Source organism: Pseudochaenichthys georgianus, chromosome 22, assembly GCF_902827115.2.
Source record: "Pseudochaenichthys georgianus chromosome 22, fPseGeo1.2, whole genome shotgun sequence".
Taxonomy (NCBI): Eukaryota; Metazoa; Chordata; class Actinopteri; order Perciformes; family Channichthyidae; genus Pseudochaenichthys; species Pseudochaenichthys georgianus.
This window is the reverse complement of record NC_047524.1, coordinates 30,410,580-30,431,460: the sequence shown is the minus strand read 5'-3', so window position 1 is coordinate 30,431,460 and position 20,881 is coordinate 30,410,580. Positions and strand designations below refer to the sequence as shown.

Below are 20,881 nucleotides of genomic sequence, written 5' to 3'. Positions count from 1 at the left end.
GGCAAAGCTAAAGACTGGGGTACCGCCGAATGGGAAAGACAATCCTCTGCCTGCTCGTCTGTAAGCGTATTCTCCGATGAACTGCGTAAAGTTTTTGATCACGCTACACCCGGAAGAGAGGTCGCTCGGGGACTGTTTAACCTGGTGCAAGGAGGGAGATCTGTGTCCGATTACTCCATCGAGTTTCGTACCATAGCCGCCGAGAGTAACTGGAATGCTTCTTCACTTCTCGATGCCTTCTACAACGGTCTCTCGGATCGCCTTAAAGACGAGCTGGCAGCTAGGGACCTTCCTGCTGATTTAGATGAGCTGGTGGCTCTCTCCATCCGCATTGACTGCCGTCTGCGGGAGCGGAGGAGAGAGAGGGTTTTCTCCGTCGCCCCTCTGGCTCCGCCTCTCCCGTCAGCGCATGCTACTGAACAGGTGAGAGGAGGATTTTCTAACTCGTCTGAACCAATGCAGCTGGGGCGGACCCGGCTCTCCGAGGCAGAACGACAGCGCCGCCTGCGGGACAACTGCTGTCTTTACTGTGGCGAGCAGGGTCATCTTGCCTTCTCTTGTCCTGTAAAAGACAGGGCTCACCAGTCATCCAGAGGGCGCTGGTGAGCCGTATGATGAATTTAGAAATGCCCTCTCGACCCCTAACCCATGCTCAGCTGAGCTGCTTGGGGGAAATGCACACTGTGGCAGTTCTTATTGACTCTGGTGCTGATGCCAGTCTTTTGGACATAACACTGGCCTTTCAAATGGGACTTGGTCAGGAGGCTTTGGAGAAGCCCATCAATGCTACAGCTCTAGATGGTCATCTTCTCTGCAGAGTAACACACCGTTCAACTCCAGTTCAAATGAGCATGTCAGGTAATCACAGCGAAACACTCTCTTTTCACCTTATCCATGCACCACTTCAGCCTGTCATTTTGGGGTTTCCTTGGTTAAGGAGGCATAATCCTCATATAGATTGGGCTTCAGGGACTATTAGAGAGTGGAGTGCTCATTGTCATGCTGTCTGCTTAAGATCTAGTTCCTCAATTGATTCCAGTCAGCCGAGTATCTCTGAGTGTGAAGACCTTTCCGGTGTTCCCAAGGATTACTGGGATCTTAAAGAGGCCTTTAACAAAGTTCGGGCCACCTCACTCCCGCCTCATCGTGCTAATGACTGTCCTATTGACCTGTTACCTGGTACTTCTCCTCCTAGAGGTCGACTTTTTTCTTTATCGGCTCCTGAAACTAAGTCAATGGAGAAGTATATCAATGACTCTTTGGATGCAGGGCTTATCCGGCCTTCATCATCTCCTGCTGGTGCAGGTTTTTTCTTCGTGGGTAAGAAGGATAAGACTCTGCGCCCATGCATTGACTACAGAGGACTCAATAACATCACTGTCAAGAACAGGTACCCCCTTCCACTTGTTTCCTCTGCATTTGAACTGTTACAAGGCGCTACTATTTTTACCAAGCTGGACCTACGTAATGCGTACCATTTGGTGAGAATCAGGGAGGGGGACGAGTGGAAGACGGGATTTAACACTCCTAGTGGACATTATGAGTATTTAGTCATGCCTTTTGGACTCACCAATGCACCTGCAGTTTTCCAGGGGTTGGTGAATGATGTTCTGCGGGATCTTCTCAATATCTGTGTTTTTGTATACCTGGATGACATTTTGATTTTTTCCAAGTCTAAACAGGAGCATGTGGTCCATGTTTGCCTAGTCCTCCAGAGGCTCTTGGAGAACCACCTCTTTGTCAAGGCAGAGAAGTGTGTGTTCCACACCACAGAAGTCCCTTTCCTGGGATTTGTGGTCTCCACCGGAAACATCAAGATGGATCCTGAAAAGACCAAGGCGGTCACTGACTGTCCACGCCCTTCAACACGCAAGGAGCTCCAACGCTTTCTGGGTTTTGCCAACTTCTACCGGAGGTTTATTCGAAACTACAGTTTGGTGGCAACCCCTCTCACAGCTCTCACCTCTCAGAACATTCCCTTCCGGTGGTCCTCGGTGGCCGAAGGGGCTTTTGGTGAGTTAAAGTCACGCTTCACCTCTGCTCCCATTTTGATTTTTCCAGACTCTACTCGGCAGTTTACTGTAGAGGTAGATGCGTCGGACACTGGAGTTGGGGCAGTTCTTTCTCAACGGTCGGCCAAGGATCAGAAGATGCACCCGTGTGCCTTCTTCTCCCGGAAGCTGTCTCCAGCAGAAAGAAATTACGATATTGGAAATCGAGAACTGTTGGCAGTGAAACTTGCTCTGGAAGAATGGAGACACTGGTTGGAGGGAGCAGAGCAGCCTTTTGTGGTCTGGACGGATCACAAAAATTTGTAGTACATCCGTTCAGCTAAGCGGCTGAACTCTCGTCAAGCCAGGTGGGCTCTGTTTTTCACACGCTTTGATTTTTCTCTTTCATACAGACCTGGTTCTAAGAACATCAAACCTGACGCCCTGTCTCGCCAGTTCCAGCCAGAGAGCTCTCCATCTCATTCTGAGAATATCATCGCTTCTACATGTGTCATTGGTCTGGTGACCTGGGAGGTGGAGGATAAGGTCAAGCTCTCTCATTACTGACTTTCACCAGGCCCATCCCGATCAACCTCGTAGGACGTCAGGAGCCGTCCATAGAGGGGGGGGTTCTGTCACAAGTTAGACACTTTTATTATTGTTTGTTTGATGCCTCATCTAAACTCTCCTGTCATTTCAGATCCCGCTTTCCTCCAGGCCCTTGTAATCAGCTCATTTCCCTCACCTGGTCTCCTCAGCCCTTCCCCTCACCTGTTACTCATTCCCTCATCACTCCACAGTATTTATACCACCTCATTATCAGTTGTCCTTTGCCAGATTGTCTTGTCGTTTCCGCCAAGCTCTCAAGTGAGTGTTGTGCTCTAGTCCCAACTTCTACCGGAGGTTTATTCGAAACTACAGTTTGGTGGCAACCCCTCTCACAGCTCTCACCTCTCAGAACATTCCCTTCCGGTGGTCCTCGGTGGCCGAAGGGGCTTTTGGTGAGTTAAAGTCACGCTTCACCTCTGCTCCCATTTTGATTTTTCCAGACTCTACTCGGCAGTTTACTGTAGAGGTAGATGCGTCGGACACTGGAGTTGGGGCAGTTCTTTCTCAACGGTCGGCCAAGGATCAGAAGATGCACCCGTGTGCCTTCTTCTCCCGGAAGCTGTCTCCAGCAGAAAGAAATTACGATATTGGAAATCGAGAACTGTTGGCAGTGAAACTTGCTCTGGAAGAATGGAGACACTGGTTGGAGGGAGCAGAGCAGCCTTTTGTGGTCTGGACGGATCACAAAAATTTGTAGTACATCCGTTCAGCTAAGCGGCTGAACTCTCGTCAAGCCAGGTGGGCTCTGTTTTTCACACGCTTTGATTTTTCTCTTTCATACAGACCTGGTTCTAAGAACATCAAACCTGACGCCCTGTCTCGCCAGTTCCAGCCAGAGAGCTCTCCATCTCATTCTGAGAATATCATCGCTTCTACATGTGTCATTGGTCTGGTGACCTGGGAGGTGGAGGATAAGGTCAAGCTCTCTCATTACTGACTTTCACCAGGCCCATCCCGATCAACCTCGTAGGACGTCAGGAGCCGTCCATAGAGGGGGGGGTTCTGTCACAAGTTAGACACTTTTATTATTGTTTGTTTGATGCCTCATCTAAACTCTCCTGTCATTTCAGATCCCGCTTTCCTCCAGGCCCTTGTAATCAGCTCATTTCCCTCACCTGGTCTCCTCAGCCCTTCCCCTCACCTGTTACTCATTCCCTCATCACTCCACAGTATTTATACCACCTCATTATCAGTTGTCCTTTGCCAGATTGTCTTGTCGTTTCCGCCAAGCTCTCAAGTGAGTGTTGTGCTCTAGTCCCGAGTTTTGTCCTGCCCAGTTTTTGATTCCTGCCTGCCTGTCTGACGGATTTACTGGTTTTGACCCTGCCTGTCCTTGACCTGGAATAAACTGAACACTACTATACTGGTTGTATCTGAGTCGTGCTATTGGGTTCTGATCTGTACCTGTGATCGTGACACAATGACCTCCTCATAGCCGCTGATTCAGGCCTCGTCAGCAACCTTATCCTGGACATCTCCGCCGCATTCGACACAGTCTCCCACACTATCCTACTCAGCCGCCTATCCGTCTACCTTGGCTTCTCTGCTACAGCCCTCTCCTGGCTCCATTCCTACCTCTCCAACAGGCAACAGTTTGTGACCATCGGAAAATCCAGCTCTCCCCCACCCCCTGTCAACCAAGGTGTGCCGCAAGGTTCGGTGCTCGGCCCCCTTCTATTCAACATCTACATGCTCCCCCTCGGTGAAATCATCCGCCGACATGGTCTCAACTTCCACCCCTATGCCGACGACACCCAACTCTACATCAGTACCAATCCATCAACCCAGCTACCCCCACTGTCACTTGTCAACTGCCTCCGCGACATCCAAGCCTGGATGTCAAAACATCTACTTAAACTCAACAATAACAAAACAGAGCTCATGGTTGTGGCCCCAAAAACACTGCTCCGGAAGGTTGGAGATCTGCTCCTCACCATCGATGGCGGCTCCATCCACCCTTCCCCTGAGGTTCGCAGCCTGGGTGTCACTCTGGACTCTAGCCTCGCCTTCAACTCCCACATCAGGTCTACTGTCAAAACAGCTTTCTTTCACCTACGAAACATCTCCAGACTCCGGCCCTCTCTCCCCGACCCCGTTGCAGAAATATTAATTCATACCTTCATCTCCTCTCGTCTGGACTACTGCAATGGAGTTCTGTTCGGGGTCACCAGCAAAGCCCTGGACAGGCTCCAGTACGTCCAGAACTCTGCAGCCAGGCTCCTCACCCGCACTAAGCCCTGGCAACACATCACCCCTACCCTCATCCACCTTCACTGGCTCCCGGTCAAGTCACGCATCCAGTACAAACTCCTCCTGCTAACTTACAAATCTCTCCACTCTCTAGCCCCTCCATACATCTCTGACCTCCTTCAGCCCTACACCCCCTCTCGTCACCTGCGGTCCTCTGACAAAGTGCTGCTCTCCATCCAGCGCTCCAAGCTGAAAACATTTGGCAACAGAGCCTTCAGTGTCGCAGCCCCCACCCTCTGGAATTCTCTCCCCTCTGCAATCAGGAGTGCAGACTCTCTGGACACCTTCAAAAAACACCATCTGTTCACTCAGGGCTTTGGCCTCAACTAATATACAGTACCCAGCAACCTGTTCCTGTTTTGTTTTCTCCAGCCTATGTATCTGTATGATTATTATTACTTTTTGTTTTGTTACTTCCCATTGTAAAGCGTCCTTGGGTTTCGTGAAAGGCGCTATATAAATTGAAATTATTATTATTATTATTATTATTATTAATATTCCCTCTCCTCCTGAGCACTGACACTTCTTGTAGATGTCAAGTTCAGACACCTCCATGTTTCCAGAGTGTGTTTCTCTTCTCTGGACTTTATCATTGAGGAATTTGCATAAACTGCAATTTGCACTTTGGTTAAAATGTAAAAAAGAACACTTTATCCATCCTTTAAATATTTCTCAGGGATGTCGTGAACCCATTTCTGTTCTCAAGGTTGAACACATTTCAACAACAGTGATAAAGTTCTGCAGAAGAGATATTTAACAAAAGTTAGCAAAGTTAGTACTAAACTGTAACCTAATGTTCTATATTATTATGGTTTGTACAAGTCACTTTATCATTCAGAACACACACACACGCACACGCACACGCACACACACAGCATCCTTGGCAGCAGAGGACAGCTCTGTGATAATCTGCTGAATTTATGACAGCTGAACATCTCTAAGCTCTCTGTAAAATACACCCCACTGTGTGTGTGTGTGTGTGTGTGTGTGTGTGTGTGTGTGTGTGTGTGTGTGTGTGTGTGTGTGTGTGTGTGTGTGTGTGTGTGCGCGCGCGCATGTGTGCCTGTCCTGATGTGCCATCTTTTATAAACTTTTTTATTTTTCAAATGGAGCAATGTAAAGCTAGAGTCTTGGCTGAAAGGCATAGTAATAGTGTATATTAGTGTACTTTTTTACATTTTGAACTGAGTAATAACATTTTATGGTACTTTATACTTCTATTCCACTACATTCGGACAGCTTAAGTTACTTAACAAAGTCTGAATAATCGCTAATCCAAAATATAAATCAATTTATAAATATAAATAATAAGAAATAATAATTATAGGTAAATATAACAAGCAATTGTAAATAAAGTGATTATTTTAATCCAGGTATATATATGATTTGGAAATGAGCTTTTACACACAATAAGTACTTTTCTAAGGTGTATTCTTATGACAATGTTTGTACTAAAGATTTTGAATAGAGGACCTTTACCAGGAATTTATCATGTTTGCAGTCTGGTATACAGTATTTATTCTACTGTACAGTATTACATTTAACATTCAGTTTAATCTATAACCTAATTGTATGCATCATTTGCTAATAGTTTACTTATTTTTGAATTTTAATTTCCCCATTGTATTACTTGCACTCATTTTTATTGTACTCCTTTACTTCCTTATGTCTTTTTTTATATCCTAAGATATATGTGTTATGATTTGTATGGCCAACAACTACATTGTGGCTATTGTGCATATGACAATAAAACCTTCAAACCTTCGAAAACAATCATTGTGGAAAAGCATTGTTGTTGCACACACTGCCGAGAGAGGGCGCTGTAACTCAAACATAACATTAATACAAACATTTGGAAAATAGTATTGATTGAAATTGTTGTGATTATTCCACCAACTATTTGCTACATGTTTAATTGAACCTGGAGGCTATATATCGCGAGGTTGAGGTGGAGGAGGAGGAGGTGACCGCGGGGCAGATGGGAGGGCTGATCGGGACGGTGACCCAGTTCACCCCACACACCAACACCGGAGCACCGCCTGCTGAGCACCGTCCGGAGAAACCACTGCCATTCTGATGATGGAACTAATACTGGTGTTTCCAGCTTACTCACACACAGTTTGACTTCCTGTCCTTGAGTTAAACTAACTAACTAACTAACTAACTAACTAACTAACTAACTAACTAACTAACTCAGTCTGTCTGTCTGTCTGTCTGTCTGTGTGTGTGTGTGTGTGTGTGTGTGTGTGTGTGTGTGTGTGTGTGTGCGCGTGTGTGTGTGTGTGCGTGTGTGTGTGTGTGTGTGTGAGAAAGAAAGAGAGGAAGGAAGAGGGAGGGATTGGAAGAGGAAAGGAGCTCGAGCGTTAGTTTTCTGAGCATCTGGATATTTGTCTGGAGAAAAGAGACGAAGAAGACAGATTTGGATGTATGGAAGGCGGGAAATCAGGAGCAGAGCGTTCTTTTTCTAACGGGACAGGAGGACTAACACCAGGAATGTTACCGGTGAGTTTTTTGTGATGTGATTTATATCTTTAAATGTTTCTTCATGGCTAACATGTGCTTCATAATCCATGCTAATGACTTAAATTCAGAGGTGGGAGAAGAACTAAGAACCTTCACTTAAGTAAAAGTACAAATACTTTGGTTTGAAAGTATTCCATTACAAGTGAAAGTCCAGGATTCATAATGTTAATTTGGTAGAAGCAGTCGCGTAGCCACCATAGGGCCAGGGCCACCCAGTTTACTCATGGGCCCACCCTGAGAAAGCTTCGGTGTCATTTTTAAAAAAAAATTTTTTTTTTATTATTATTATTATTATAAAAAAATGTATTCACCCATTGAGAATATCCAATAATTCAAAGTGAAATTCAAGTGAACAAATTAATGTTGTATGTGCTTTATTCTCTGAACCGAACTCATTTACGGTAAAACTGATTGTTGGTTCCGGCGCACGCCATAATAACGTGAGAGAGGCAGAGAGCTGCCTGCAAAATAAATGATGGCTCAAAGTTCACTGATGAACTTTGGTTTTTAAAGAAGAGCCCCCACTGCCCTCATCTAGCAGCGATCTATACGATCATTTTATGATAACGATGAAATAGCCCCGCCTCCCTCTCCCCACGTCTCCCTCTCCCCACCTCTCCTGCTGCTGGGCTGTCAGAAGAAAAACAATGTTAACGGAAACTCTGCCGCACGGTTCCCTCGTCCCTTGGAAGAGGTGGGTGTTTTTCATCTGCTGGTGGACAGTCCGGAGAGATATACACTGGGTTGGGTTGTAACGGAATACATGTAACGGCGTTACGTAATCAGAATACAAAAATCAAGTGTATTCAGCTGGCGTTACATTTGAAAAATGAGTAATCTGATTACAGTTACTTTCGTAAACCTGAAGTGAATACATTTTGGAATACCTATTGGAATTATTGGTGGAAAAGTTTCTTCACAAAATGTAATATGCATTACCGGCAGAACTGTGTGCACACTGCACAGCGCTGCAGCATGTCTGTGAGCGAGAGAGAGCTGCAACGTGTCTGTGAGGCCCCGCCCCCGCACGCAGATGAGAGAGAGATCTCTTTTAAAATATATGGCAAGTTAGAAACGGAGATGGTTGTATAAAATGTGCAAGATAACGTTTATGTAGCATTTCTTTATTGTCAAAATGATGACATTTATAACGGGATTAAATCAAAGTGAATGGCCTGCTGCTGCTGAATGCATGGGGCAAGTGACTGGAAAAAGTTTTAAAAGTTATTACATCGTTTCAGATAATAATAATAATAATAAATAATAATGATAATTCATTCTATTTAGGGACGCCTTTCAAAGCACCCAAGGACACTTTACAATTCATAACATATTCCAAGGAAAGGTTTTAAGACAGTACAAAGAATGCAGTCTGGGTGATATTTTTTATGTGGGGTGCAGATGAGAGAGCTGTCCAGAATGACACCAAGATGTTGTGTTTGAGTTGTTGATAAGCCATGAAAACAGTAAAATATGTGTCTCCTGTTCCCCAAAACATACCCATCTGTTATGGTAAAAGAAAGTATTCCAAAAGTATTCTAAAAGTAATCTGCCACCGGTACCGGCGGGGATTGTTGTTAGCTTCTGATGCGCAGAAGAAAAATCTGGCCCACCCTATTTTTTACAGGCCCATCCTAAAGTACATTTCTGCCTACGCTACTGGGTAGAAGTACAGATTATTGTCAGCTAAATGTACTTCATTTAGTAAAAGTAAATATTCATGCTTTTAATTGCTTAGAAATACATGTAAGAGCCTCTAAGTGTTGCAGTTTTTTAATATTAAGAGCATTTTTTTTTTTTATAGCCTATATATATTGGTAGTAGCCTACAGGCCTGCATTATGTCCTATTGAAATGTCATATGTTTTTATACGTCAAAAGTAGCTGGTAACTATGACTGTTAAATAAATGTTGTGGAGTAAAAAGTACAATAAATTCTTCCAAAATGTAGTGGAGCATAAATTGGAAATACTCAAGTTAAGGTGCTGTCTACACGAGAACACAAACGGTTAGGGATGTCCCGATCACCTTTTTTTGCTCCCGATCCGATTCCGATCATTTGATTTTGACAATCTGCCGATACCGATTTTTCCCGATCCGATCTTTATGCAATGCATTAAGAGAAAAAAAAGGTAACAGATAACGGCTGGTCATCCAACGCGATGAATTCAGCTATCTTGGCTGTTATTGTGTTGGCCTTTTCACTGTTTCTCTTTCCTTTTAAAAGTCTCTGAAAGTGTTGGTTGTTTCAGTGCCGTTACCTGAGTGGCCGCTGTGTACTCGCCGTGTTGTTGTTGGTGTTTGTTTCTCAGGTAGCGTATTAGATTGGTCGTGTTGAACGTAGCTCTGTTCTTTCCACCACACGGAACCTCTGCCTTGCAAACATTGCATCTGGCTGTTACACTGCCTTCGCTTTCAATTTTATAATACTTCCAAACTCCTGACATTTTCTCTGTCCCGACTCCCGAGTCACCAGCTGAACGTAGCCTCTCGTTAGCTTACTGCTACTATTAGACACTGCGCCCTGCCCACTCTGTTGCCAGATTTCAGAGAAATAAGCAACCAGGTCTATGAAAACAAGCCAAAAGAAAACAAAGAAAGCAACACATACATGATGTTGTGTAATTTTAAACCAAAACTAAGTCCTCAGGATGACTTTAAGACGTGAACATGGTCATTTTTGTTTTGTAACATTAAGTTAAAAAAAAAAAAATTATAAAAAAGAAAAAAAAAAAAATCCCGATCCCCGATTTTTTTCTCCCGATCCCCGATATTTTGAAAATCACGTGATCGGCTCCGATCCCCGATCACGTGATCGGATCGGGACATCTCTACAAACGGTTGTATCCGCTCCGAGGCCGTAACGGAAACCCGGAAACGGACCCCGCAAACGATAACGGGTCCCAAGGTGGATAGATCTGCAAACGGAACGCTCTGGGGGGCCAAACGGCTCCGTGTGTACGTCCTATACGATAATTTCCTGATAACGATGAAGCCACTGCCCCACTTCTCCCCACCTCTGCTGCTCACTGCTGTAGCATGGTCAGTAGCTACTGTCAGTAGCTACTGCTACTGTCAGTAGCTACTGCTACTGCTACTGACCATGCTACAGATGTTAGTGCAAAATCTACAGCTCCTCAACCACAACCATCAGCAACAAGTGGACATGGAGAACTACATGAACTACATGTTGCTAAATCCACCTCGGGGCATAAACAGAAGGGCAACCATGGCAACAATGCTCGGGGTCTTCTTTGCTGCTTTTGGTGTATTTTGTGGCAGAAGTACAGCGCCACTTACAGGCCCGACATATGTACTACAGCGTATCCAGCGCTTTCGAGCGGTCTCGTGTGAACGGAAGACCTTTTTGATATCGTATTCGGTTCGTTTGCGTTTCGTATGCGTTTGCGTTCCCGTGTAAACGGAGTCTAAGTACAAGTATGACAAAACAGTACTTAAGTACAGTACTTGAGTACATGTACTTAGTTTCTTCCCACCTCTGCTTAAGTCTGCCCTACAGTTGAAGGCTTTTCGGACGTGTAGCTAAATGGCAAGATTACATTGTAACTAAATGGAATTTCACCTTTTAAAGTATTAATTATGTTTTACAATTTCTACCTTTTTAATAGCTTTAACATTCGGCTTGTTTTCACTTCAACAATTCCCAAAATAACAGACACAAAAGCAGGGCGTGTGCAGCTTTTACAAACTATTATAAAAGGTAGTTTATTAAATGTTTTTCAATCATTACAACGATTTCATAAACTAATCCCTTGAACTATTCATTGACTGGCTCAAATTTTAACAGTACAACACCGGAAGCTCTGCGCTCTCCTTTGAAGACGGTAACCATTTACTCTAAACCTACTGGAGTGTGTTTTGGGCTTTCCATTAATAATCCTTCAATGGGCAATGGAGGGAGCCTCGTTTGTGGTTTAAAGGGTCCAAAGGATGGATGAATATTGTTTTAATATTTTAAAACAACACCACCCTTATTTAGATAGATGTTAGTATGGTATTTACAAATTACAACAGTTGTCTATTATTCAGGTTGGTTAATTTTGAGCGATCAGAAAAACCATTGCCAATTAGGTTCAATGTCCTAAACTTTGACACTGCTGTTAGATATATGTATGTTATGATCAGTGGCGGAACCAGATATTTTCTTTTGGGGGTGCTGTGGGGTAGCTTGACGTTTCATAGAGGGTGCTCAAACATGTAGGGTTTCCCATTAATGTCCCGGGCGCTACAGTTGAATTTTCTACTGCAACACTCCACACACGCCAGAGTTCCCGTTAGCCGGTAATTACCGGACTACGACCGGTAAAATATGCTGAAGACCGGCAAATCTAAATCTCTCCGGTCAAAGTGTCCGTTCAAAATCATTTCCGTTTGGCGCAATACCACATCAGTTGAGCAACTTATGTGACAGACAAAAGAGTATGTGACGGACAAGAATAGTCAATTCTAATGTCTAACACTTAATGTGGGGAAAGAGATGTCCTGTATGGGTTGATTGTGCGTTGATCTGTTGGTAATGCCTCGGGGTTCCGGTGGGCATGTAAACAAATGCATAATGCTGCACTATACTTTATGGTCTCACAAGGTTGCATAGCGACACTTATTGTTTAGGTGTCTTTTAATAAGCAGGTAGTCCTATCATTAGCTAGAACTAGCTGGATCTGATCGATATGGACATAAACGCGAGTGAAGTCTAATCTGACGGGAGAGAGATCAGCTGCTGCTGACGAGTCGACACACAGCTCTGCATGATCAGCGGTGAGCGGACAAAACACACACTTCAGGTTAGAATATCACACGTAGCTATTTTTAATTACCTCTCAAACTACCTAAACTAGTTATAGATATGTTTAGTTTCACTGTCGGGTCACTCATTACTGATCCACGAGCTGCATGATACTGACGGGCTGTCAGGAGAGGGAGAGCACGCTCCGTTTATTTTTCACGTGTTATTGTAAAGTACTCTTCACTTTTGAATAATGTAGTTAATCTACTATAATTAGTTTTAATATTGAATCATATCAATTTGTTTTAAAGCTCAATAAATAACAAAGAAGACCTTTGACCGGCACTTTTCTCATTTTGTCTGGAAGATTTACACTTTAACAGACATGTTGCCCGGCGAAAAAATATTCTAACGGGAACTATGCCACACGCACACACACAGTACAACAGCGACTGTTGCAAGGAAGGCTCGATAATCAGTTCATGGCATATAGGTGTAAGCAGGGGTAAAGTGCTATTTTTTTCAAAAGTGGGGGGTAGTAGACCTAACATCCTCTACAGTCCGGGGGCAGATTCTTTTTTAAATATTGAAATGAAGTGCATCAATCTGGTGCACTTTGAGAGCAAAATTAAGAGATCTATGGATACATCTCTCAACACCCATATGAAACAGAACTGTAAACCGATTTTCTATTTATGGATATTTTACAAATCACTCCCCTTTTAAAGTGTATTCTTGTTTTACTGTCATAGTATTTCATACCTGTTTTTCATTTATGCTCTTATTTTTTTATACCTATAATGATCATATAAACGTGTGCCTCAGAAATACTTATTTACATTAATCGTGACCAAACTACGGTGGCCGGCAGGTGCAAACGCTGCACAACGGCCCAAAACGCATACATAAGCAGGAAACACCTGCAAATAATGAAATGAAAAACAAACAAACCCTGAAAACAAATACAACAGAAAAACGCTGCATTTACAGAAATTATGCAAACTAAATACAACACACAAACGCAACAGAAAAACGCTGCAAATACTAAAACGATATGCAAAGTCAAAAGCACGTACAAATCCCAAAACACATACAAAAAAAAAAACATTCCGGAAGTGCTCCAGGCCTCTAGGGGGCGCGCTACGTGGAACAGATTGATGTATGACCAGACACAGAGAGAACGAACAAGAGTGATGGAAATCGGGAGGAAAGAAAGTTCATTTAAATGGAGAAAGATATAAGAAGGTAAGTTTTGTTTTGTTTTTATACATAGAGCGTCATATTTATATAGCTAGTGTTAGCGTGCCTAACTACTACACCAGCTGAGGAGAGGAGAGCTTCACGTGAAGAGAAGATAAAGTGAGGGAAGTGCTACGATTATTGTGTTATGTCACGTTTTGTATGTCTTGTTTTGAGTGTTTTGCTGTTCTCCCTGTCATGTTTTCTCCCTTGTATATTGTCTGGTCCTTCTTCCTGTGTTTTTCCCCTGTCGTTAGTTTCCCTGGTGTGTCTAATTGTTTGATTGTGTTCACCTGTCGCCCTTGTGTTTCTCCTCCCCTGCCCGGCTGTTTCTCGTCTTGTGATTACCCCTCCCTGTATTTAGTCTTGTCCCTTCATGTGTTCAGTGTTGGTTCGTCGTTTGTCTGTGACTGTGTTCACCGGGGAGTGTTCTGATTGTCTGTGTGCAATATCCTTGAAATAAAGGTATTTTCAGTTTTTTCTGCATTTGGGTCCTACCTGCTTCACTCACCGTAACAGAACGAACCAACCAAGATGGACCCAGCAGATGATCCATTTGAGGAGGAATAACAAAATGTTTCCTTTTATTTGGCTTGCTGCTATGATTGGTGGAAGGGAGCGTCCAGTGTTCTGCAGAAGGAGGCCGCTCGGGTAGAGGCGCACCAGTTGGCTATGGAGAAACCAGGCTTAGTGAAATTCTTACCTTGCTGGATTTTGAACTTCCTCTGGGTGTGTGATTTCCAGCCTGCTGACTACAAAAGTCTCGGTGTGTTCTGTCCGGAGTCAACCACTGCTTCTTCCCCATGTCCTGCTCCTGTCCAGGAGCCGTTCTCTGGAACTCGTCTGGCTTTTGGAGGTCCACGAAGCCTCCAAACGGCTCCTAAAAGGAGTCGTCGCAAGGCCAGGCTAGCAGCCCGAGCCCCAAGAGCCATGGTTCCGGCCCAAGTTCTGGCCCCAGCAGCCATGGTTCTGGCCCCAGTTCTGGCCCCAGCAGCCATGGTCCCAGACCCAGTTCTGGCCCCAGCAGCCATGGTCCCAGACCCAGTTCTGGCCCCAGTAGCCATGGTTCCAGACCCAGTTCTGGCCCCAGCAGCCATGGTTCCAGACCCAGTTCTGTCCTCGGCAGCTATGGTTCCAGACTCAGCTCTGGCCCCAGCTGCCATAGTCCCATCTCTGGTCCCTACTCTAGCCCCTTCTCTGTTCCCCTCTCTAGTCCCTTCCCTAGTCCCTTCTCAAGTCCTTTCTCAAGTCCCAACTCTAGTCCCCTCTCGAGTTCCCTCTCGAGTCACCTCTCGAGTCACCTCTCGAGTCCCCTCCCGAGCCCCCTCAAGTTCCTACTCAAGTCCCAACTCAAGTCCCTACTGAAGTGCCGTTGGAGGTTCCGCTGGGGGTCCTGCCAACTCCATGTCCTGTCCTGTTGGGGGTCCCGCCGATTACTCTTCTGCCGGGGGTCCTGCCAACCCTATGTCCTGTCCCGTTGGGGGTCCCGCCGACTACTCTCCTGCCGGGGGTCCTGCCAACCCTATGTCCTGTCCCGTTGGGGGTCCCGCCGACTACTCTCCTGCTGGGGGTCCTGCCAATCCCATGTCCTGTCCCGTTGGGGGTCCCGCCGACTACTCTTCTGCCGGGGGTCCTGCCAACCCTATGTCCTGTGCCGTTGGAGGTCCCGCCGACTACTCTCCTGCCGGGGGTCCTGCCAACCCTATGTCCTGTGCCGTTGGAGGTTCCGCCGGGGGTCCTGCCAGTTCCATGTCTAGTCCCGTTGGAGGTCCCGCCGACTACTCTCCTGCTGGGGGTCCTGCCAATCCTATGTCCTGTTCCTCTGGGGGTCCCGTCGACAACTCTTCTGCCGGGGGTCCTGCCAACCCCTTATCCTCTTCCGTTGGAGGCCCCGCCATCACCTGTCTCGCCGGGGGTCCTGCCAATTCCTGGTCCTCTTCCGTGGGGGATCCTGCCGAAGCCTGTCCCGCCGGCTCCAGTTCTTGTTCGGCCGACACCGGGTCCTGCCCGGCCTCCGGAGCTGTCTGGTCTTCGCCCTCGAGCCCGGCCCCCTGAGAGCCGCGGTCTTCGCCCCCGAGCCCGGCCCCCTGAGTGCCGTGGTCTTCGCCTTCGAGCCCAGCCCCCTGACTCTTCCTGCCGCTGCCTTCGCCCTCATGCTCGGCCCCCTGAGTTCGCCAGCTGTGGCCTTCGCCCCACCATGGACTCTGCCTTGCCCCCGGGCCGTCCACCCGAGTCCCCCACCTTGGACTCTGCCTTGCCCCCGGGCCGTCCGCCCGAGTCCCCCACCTTGGACTCTGCCTTGCCCCCGGGCCGTCCGCCCGAGTCCCCCACCTTGGACTCTGCCTTGCCCCCGGGCCGTCCGCCCGAGTCCCCCTTCTCGGCTTCTGCTTTGCCCCCGGGCCCTCCGCCCGAGATCCCTTCCGGGTCCTCTGCTGTTCTCCTGGGCTGTCAGCCCAAAATCCCGTCCTCCTGACCCCCTCCACCCACCCTGGTGGCCTAGTGATGCGTTTGTGTGTTGTATTTAGTTTGCATAATTTCTGTAAATGCAGCGTTTTTTGGTTGTATTTGTTTTCAGGATTTGTTTGTTTTTCATTTCATTATTTGCAGCTGTTTCCTGCTTTTGTATGCATTTTTGGCCATTGTTCCGCGTTAGCACCTGCTGGCCACCGTACCAAACCGTTTGAGACCCACTGAGATAACTTAGACTAAAGTGAACTATCTAATAATGGGTTCCATTTATAAAGCACTTCATATTTGAATTCAAATCCCGAAGTGCTACAAGTAGTGAGCATGAACAGTATAAATAAACATTACACAACACGGTAGAATTAATAAAAAAGCAATAAAAATAAATAAAAGGGTGATAAAAAGGTCTAGGCAAAGGCTCTTTTGAAGAGATGGGTTTTGAGGCCTTTTTTAAAAGCCTCCACGGTCTGTGGTGCTCTCATTTGGTCGGGGAGAGCATTTCACAGGCTGGGAGCAGCCGAGCAGAAGGCCCGGTCTCCCATAGTACGGAGCTTAGTCCTGGGGGGTTTGAGGAAATTGGAGTTGCTGGAACGGGTGGTCCGCAAGGAGGTATGGGGGGTGAGGAGTTCCTTGAGGTAGGGAGGGGCAGTTCCATGGACACACTGGTGGGTGAGGACGGAGACCTTGAATTCGATCCTCAGTTCCACGGGTAGCCAGTGTAGTGCTTTAAGGATGGGGGTGATGTGATCATATTTGCGCACCCTCATCAGGATCCTAGCAGCGCTGTTCTGAATGTACTGGAGCTTTTGGATGGATCTAAACACTGAGAGAGTCCTTTACTTCACCTGAGCTGAGGTTATCTGAGGGTGCATTCACACCTAATAGTCCGCTTCTCTGGCCACAGACCAGTTTGTTACATTGTTTCATTTTTCAGAAGGTTCGGTTTGCGTTCACACGGGCAAAACTCAAACGGACTATAAACTTTAAACACAAGTCATGTGCACGGAAATGCTGTTCAACCATTGGTCAGACATTAAGGGGGTATGGAGCATCTAATCTGTAGACCAACAGACGCATATATTATATAATCAGACAACGTCCGTTAAAAAAACGTTATAACACATATAATGAGAGACGTTCTGCAGTAAGGAGGCGCGTTTCACAGACGACAGGTGTTCTTAATTTTATGTAGCCTAGTTGACGGAGCATTTTTACTTTACACGACACTGTTCAACACTTAATTCTGCTTCACTCTTTAACTAAACAACCGCGGATGTCTTGAAAGACTCTTTCGCTAAAGATTTTTGAAGACATCCGTGTTCTTGTCACACGTAAATACTACGCTTCCTATGTTTTGGTGCGGACTGCGTTCACACCAGCAATGAACTGCTCCAGAGTTCGCAAGCAAGCGTTCCGAGACCACCTATTTTAGCGGACCAGAGTCCGGTTGTTTAGTTCACTTAAGAGGTCTCGGACTGTCTTCACACCGACCCAAATGAACCGCACCAAGCGGCTAAACGCACCAGGGTTCAATTCAACCGGACTATAAAAGGCTGGTGTGAATGCACCATGAGACTCTCAGTCTGATAGCAGAGACTTCTCCCTCCACCTTGTTGTTGAAAAAGCTCCTTATATCCGTTAGCGTAACTAGCACCAGATGCTAACCACAACAATCTCCGGTACTGGTGCGCGCTCTCTCTCTCTCGCTCGCGCACGCATACAAAATGGCTCGTGCCACACACACAGAGCAGAGCTTGAATGAAACACAGAGACCCAGAAGTAGGCTACTGTAGCATATTCTTTTCGAATCAATCCTTTTTCAAATTATGAATTTCACACATAAAAAAAAGAAGACATACATTTCTTGGGGGTGCTATGGCTATCCTGGGGGGTGCTTCAGCTGGTTATGATTTGTGACATCATTTAAATCAATGTTGTACACGCCCATACTTTCCATACACCTACACAGCAAATGTGCCAGTGTTATATTTTCAGTGTTAGTGTTAATCAGCAGGGTTCAGTGTTATTTTAACACTTAGTTTAGTCAAGCTATCACTCACTAGAGTTTTTTGCTGAAAGTGTTGGTGTACATTTTGGTCATTGTGAGGACTCTTACACCCCTCAATTTCCGGCAAAGGAGCACCATCCAAGACCTTCGACAGCCATCTCTCTAACCAAAGCGGTAAGTTTCACTTGATTAAAATTAATATTCTGCGGTTGATGTAACCATGAATAATGTCTGTAAATTGTAATTATGTGGCCTATTGTAAGCTTTATTTCTCTAAGCTATTAACTTTATAACGCTGCTTTGTCACATGTTCACCTATTCCCCCCGCCGTCCCGGGGCTTGTGGACCGATGTTAGCCGCGTTGCATTATCGAGTGTTTCCGCCATGTTGGAAGCTAGAGTTATAAACCGCTATCACCGTGTGTCCTCGTGGAGTCGACGGTCGCTTAACTACTAGCATTATTAGCTTGCAATTAGCACCCACCCGACAGCAACCTCCTACTGAAGCAGAGAACGAACGCGAGTGAGCACTGCGGCGCTCTCCTGTGTGTGTGACGGGGGGAGGGAAACGAGTGTGGACTATTGTAAGCTTTATTTCTCTAAGCTATTAACTTTATAACGCTGCTTTGTCACATGTTCACCTATTTCCCCCGCCGTCCCGTAATTAAGCAGATTAGCACAAAAATCCCAGCAGTCATGCATTCCCTGACGTGAGCCCAGCGGTCCTCTTCTAGTTCCTATAGCTTAAACATGCTCAACTTTATAACCAAGTGTATTTTAGACCATTGTAGCTAAATAACCAGTTATATTATCTTAGCTAACTATAACAAATGTGCAGGCTGTTTTTATAAGTTGTATGCTTCATAGTATGGGTTGTACATATGTATTATATATGTGTGTCTGAATTTATATACATATATGTTTGTGTGTATAGGTATATGTATCTGTGTATATGTATGCTAATATAAGTCATTTTCCCTTTGAAGGTGGTGACATGCTGGTTCCTGTTGAATACAAGAGTATGAGCAAATGGGTCAGGGTACCAAAAGTAGAGGATGTCTACAATTACTCTGAATTCTTATGTAAGGTAACAGTCTTGACAGGCCACTAGGTGTTGCTGTTGCGCAGCAAATTGTTGTTTTTTGTCCATTGTGGGACTGCGTATTTCTCTTGTTGTTCTGGGTGCGGCCGCCATCTTGGTGCTAATGTTTATATTCACTCCGCAAAAGGTGAGCAGTGTTAATGGCGGCAAATAATTGTACACATTATTATGTTAAAACGTCCAAACATTACATTTATTTAATTAATGGGTTAGTTTAAATGTTTATTTACCCGTTTGTGTATGTTTGGGAGTCAGATGTTTATGTTTTGTCTGTTCATTTGGTTATTGTATTGGTTAGCATGTAGCTAATGCGCTAATGTTTATATTCACTCCGCAAAAGGTGTGTCAGAAGAGCTGCTATTGTGAAGAATAAATCACTACTCAGCGTCTCCACCGCAATCCGATCTGCTGTGTCCTGTTTTCCACCCCTCTGCATAACATCCCATCACCAATAACAAACACAACGCAGAGTCCCAGTACCCCCCCCAACACACTTTGCCACTAGGCTGGTGAGTGAACAGCTTGTTGGACTGAGCTATTATCATCTGTGTAGCTGTATTGGCAGGAAATTCACCTTCTCCAATATATCCTTTAAAGGCTGTGAACTTTGCTGTTTTCTTTAGAGAAATGTTCCTGTTATTATAGCAACTTCACCACTACTTGAATGGTTAAAGAGTATATTGTGTGTGAGACCACTCTGCAACGAATATTAAGCTATTGTTGCCAGTTTATCTCATATATATTCTTATTGAGCAGTGTTCTAGATGTAATTTAATTACGAGCTGATATTGTGCTAGACATTATAATTTGTATTGATTGTTTTGACTCATTATAATACACTAGAAATAACATTTCCACATAAACACAAGTTAACACACAAACAGATGTGGAGTGCTCGTACAGATTCCCCATCAAAGCTTGAGGCATCAGGCCTGCAACCTCTCCCTGGGCTTGCAATGAGCCTCAACTATGACTCCCCTATTAAAACACACACACCTCTTGAGTGAAGGGGCATCCGCTGACACAAGCACAGCGAACCACCAGCTATCAGTGAGGCCAAAACTCACCAACCAGCCCACCAGGTTTGCAAATGCTTCACTACAGTTTGATACTGAAGACCACCGGATCAGCTGGAACCCCACAGACTCAGGCTTGCATAATACCCCACAACCCCCAATCCTATCACCTTATACTGATCACCGTGTTACTCCAGCTCATGTATCTTCATTTCCAGGCCCTGGAGCTTCAATACAGGTACCTCAGCTCTGTTTCGACAACAGCCCTAGTCCGGGTCCAAGTTACCAGACTGGTAACAGGTCTGATTATGGCAGACTGGGTGCAGCCGCTTCTCAGCCGGTGATACAGTCAACGATGGTCCCTGCCCCCCGCCCCAAGTCAGTGTGTATGAACCCACAGCTATTGTACCACAACCCACTCAACACCTACCCTGTAATGCGAACTATGCAGCAACCCAACATAAATCCTCCAATTAACCCCCCTTATCCAACCGAGGCCATTCAGCGTAACTCCCATGTCTACACCAGCTATGCATATCCCGCTCCTGAACCCCAAGTACCCGCACCAAGGTTTGAAACACCACAAACAATTAACATTATGAATAACCCCCCTGCTGCTGGGCAGACCCTCCGATGGTCAGATTATGAACGAACCCCCCCAATCACATATGTCACAAGCTGCTGTCCAATATCCACATGACCTGACTCAAAGTGAAGGAGCCCCGAGGCTACATTCTGTCACGAGTTCATGGGGCCCCAACATGACAGCGCCCAACCCCCTGAATGTAACTTATGCAGCTCACACCCAAGCCCCTGCTCCAAGGATGCCTGCTTCGGACCATCAAGTCAGCAGTAATCGCCATTTTCTCCATCAGTCCGCGCCCTTACCTCCATATCCCACTCACCACACTCAACCCGGTCTATCTGAGCCA

General features: G+C 45.7%; 1 protein-coding gene across 4 annotated transcripts in view; it reads left to right on the top strand.

Annotated features, from left to right (window-relative positions):
* Positions 1-6,838: 6,838 nt before the first annotated feature.
* LOC117467646 (apoptosis-stimulating of p53 protein 1-like) overlaps positions 6,839-20,881 on the top strand; it is a 132,600-nt gene continuing 118,557 nt past the window's right edge. For 2 of the 4 annotated variants that reach the window (XM_034111426.2, XM_034111424.2), the window contains exon 1: positions 6,842-7,352. In XM_034111426.2, the coding sequence (XP_033967317.1) occupies positions 7,278-7,352 (75 nt within the window). In that variant the 5' untranslated portion in view covers positions 6,842-7,277. Of the gene's footprint in view, positions 7,353-20,881 lie in introns of all 4 variants that reach the window. The other 2 variants (XM_034111423.2, XM_034111421.2) reach the window with 2 other exon arrangements.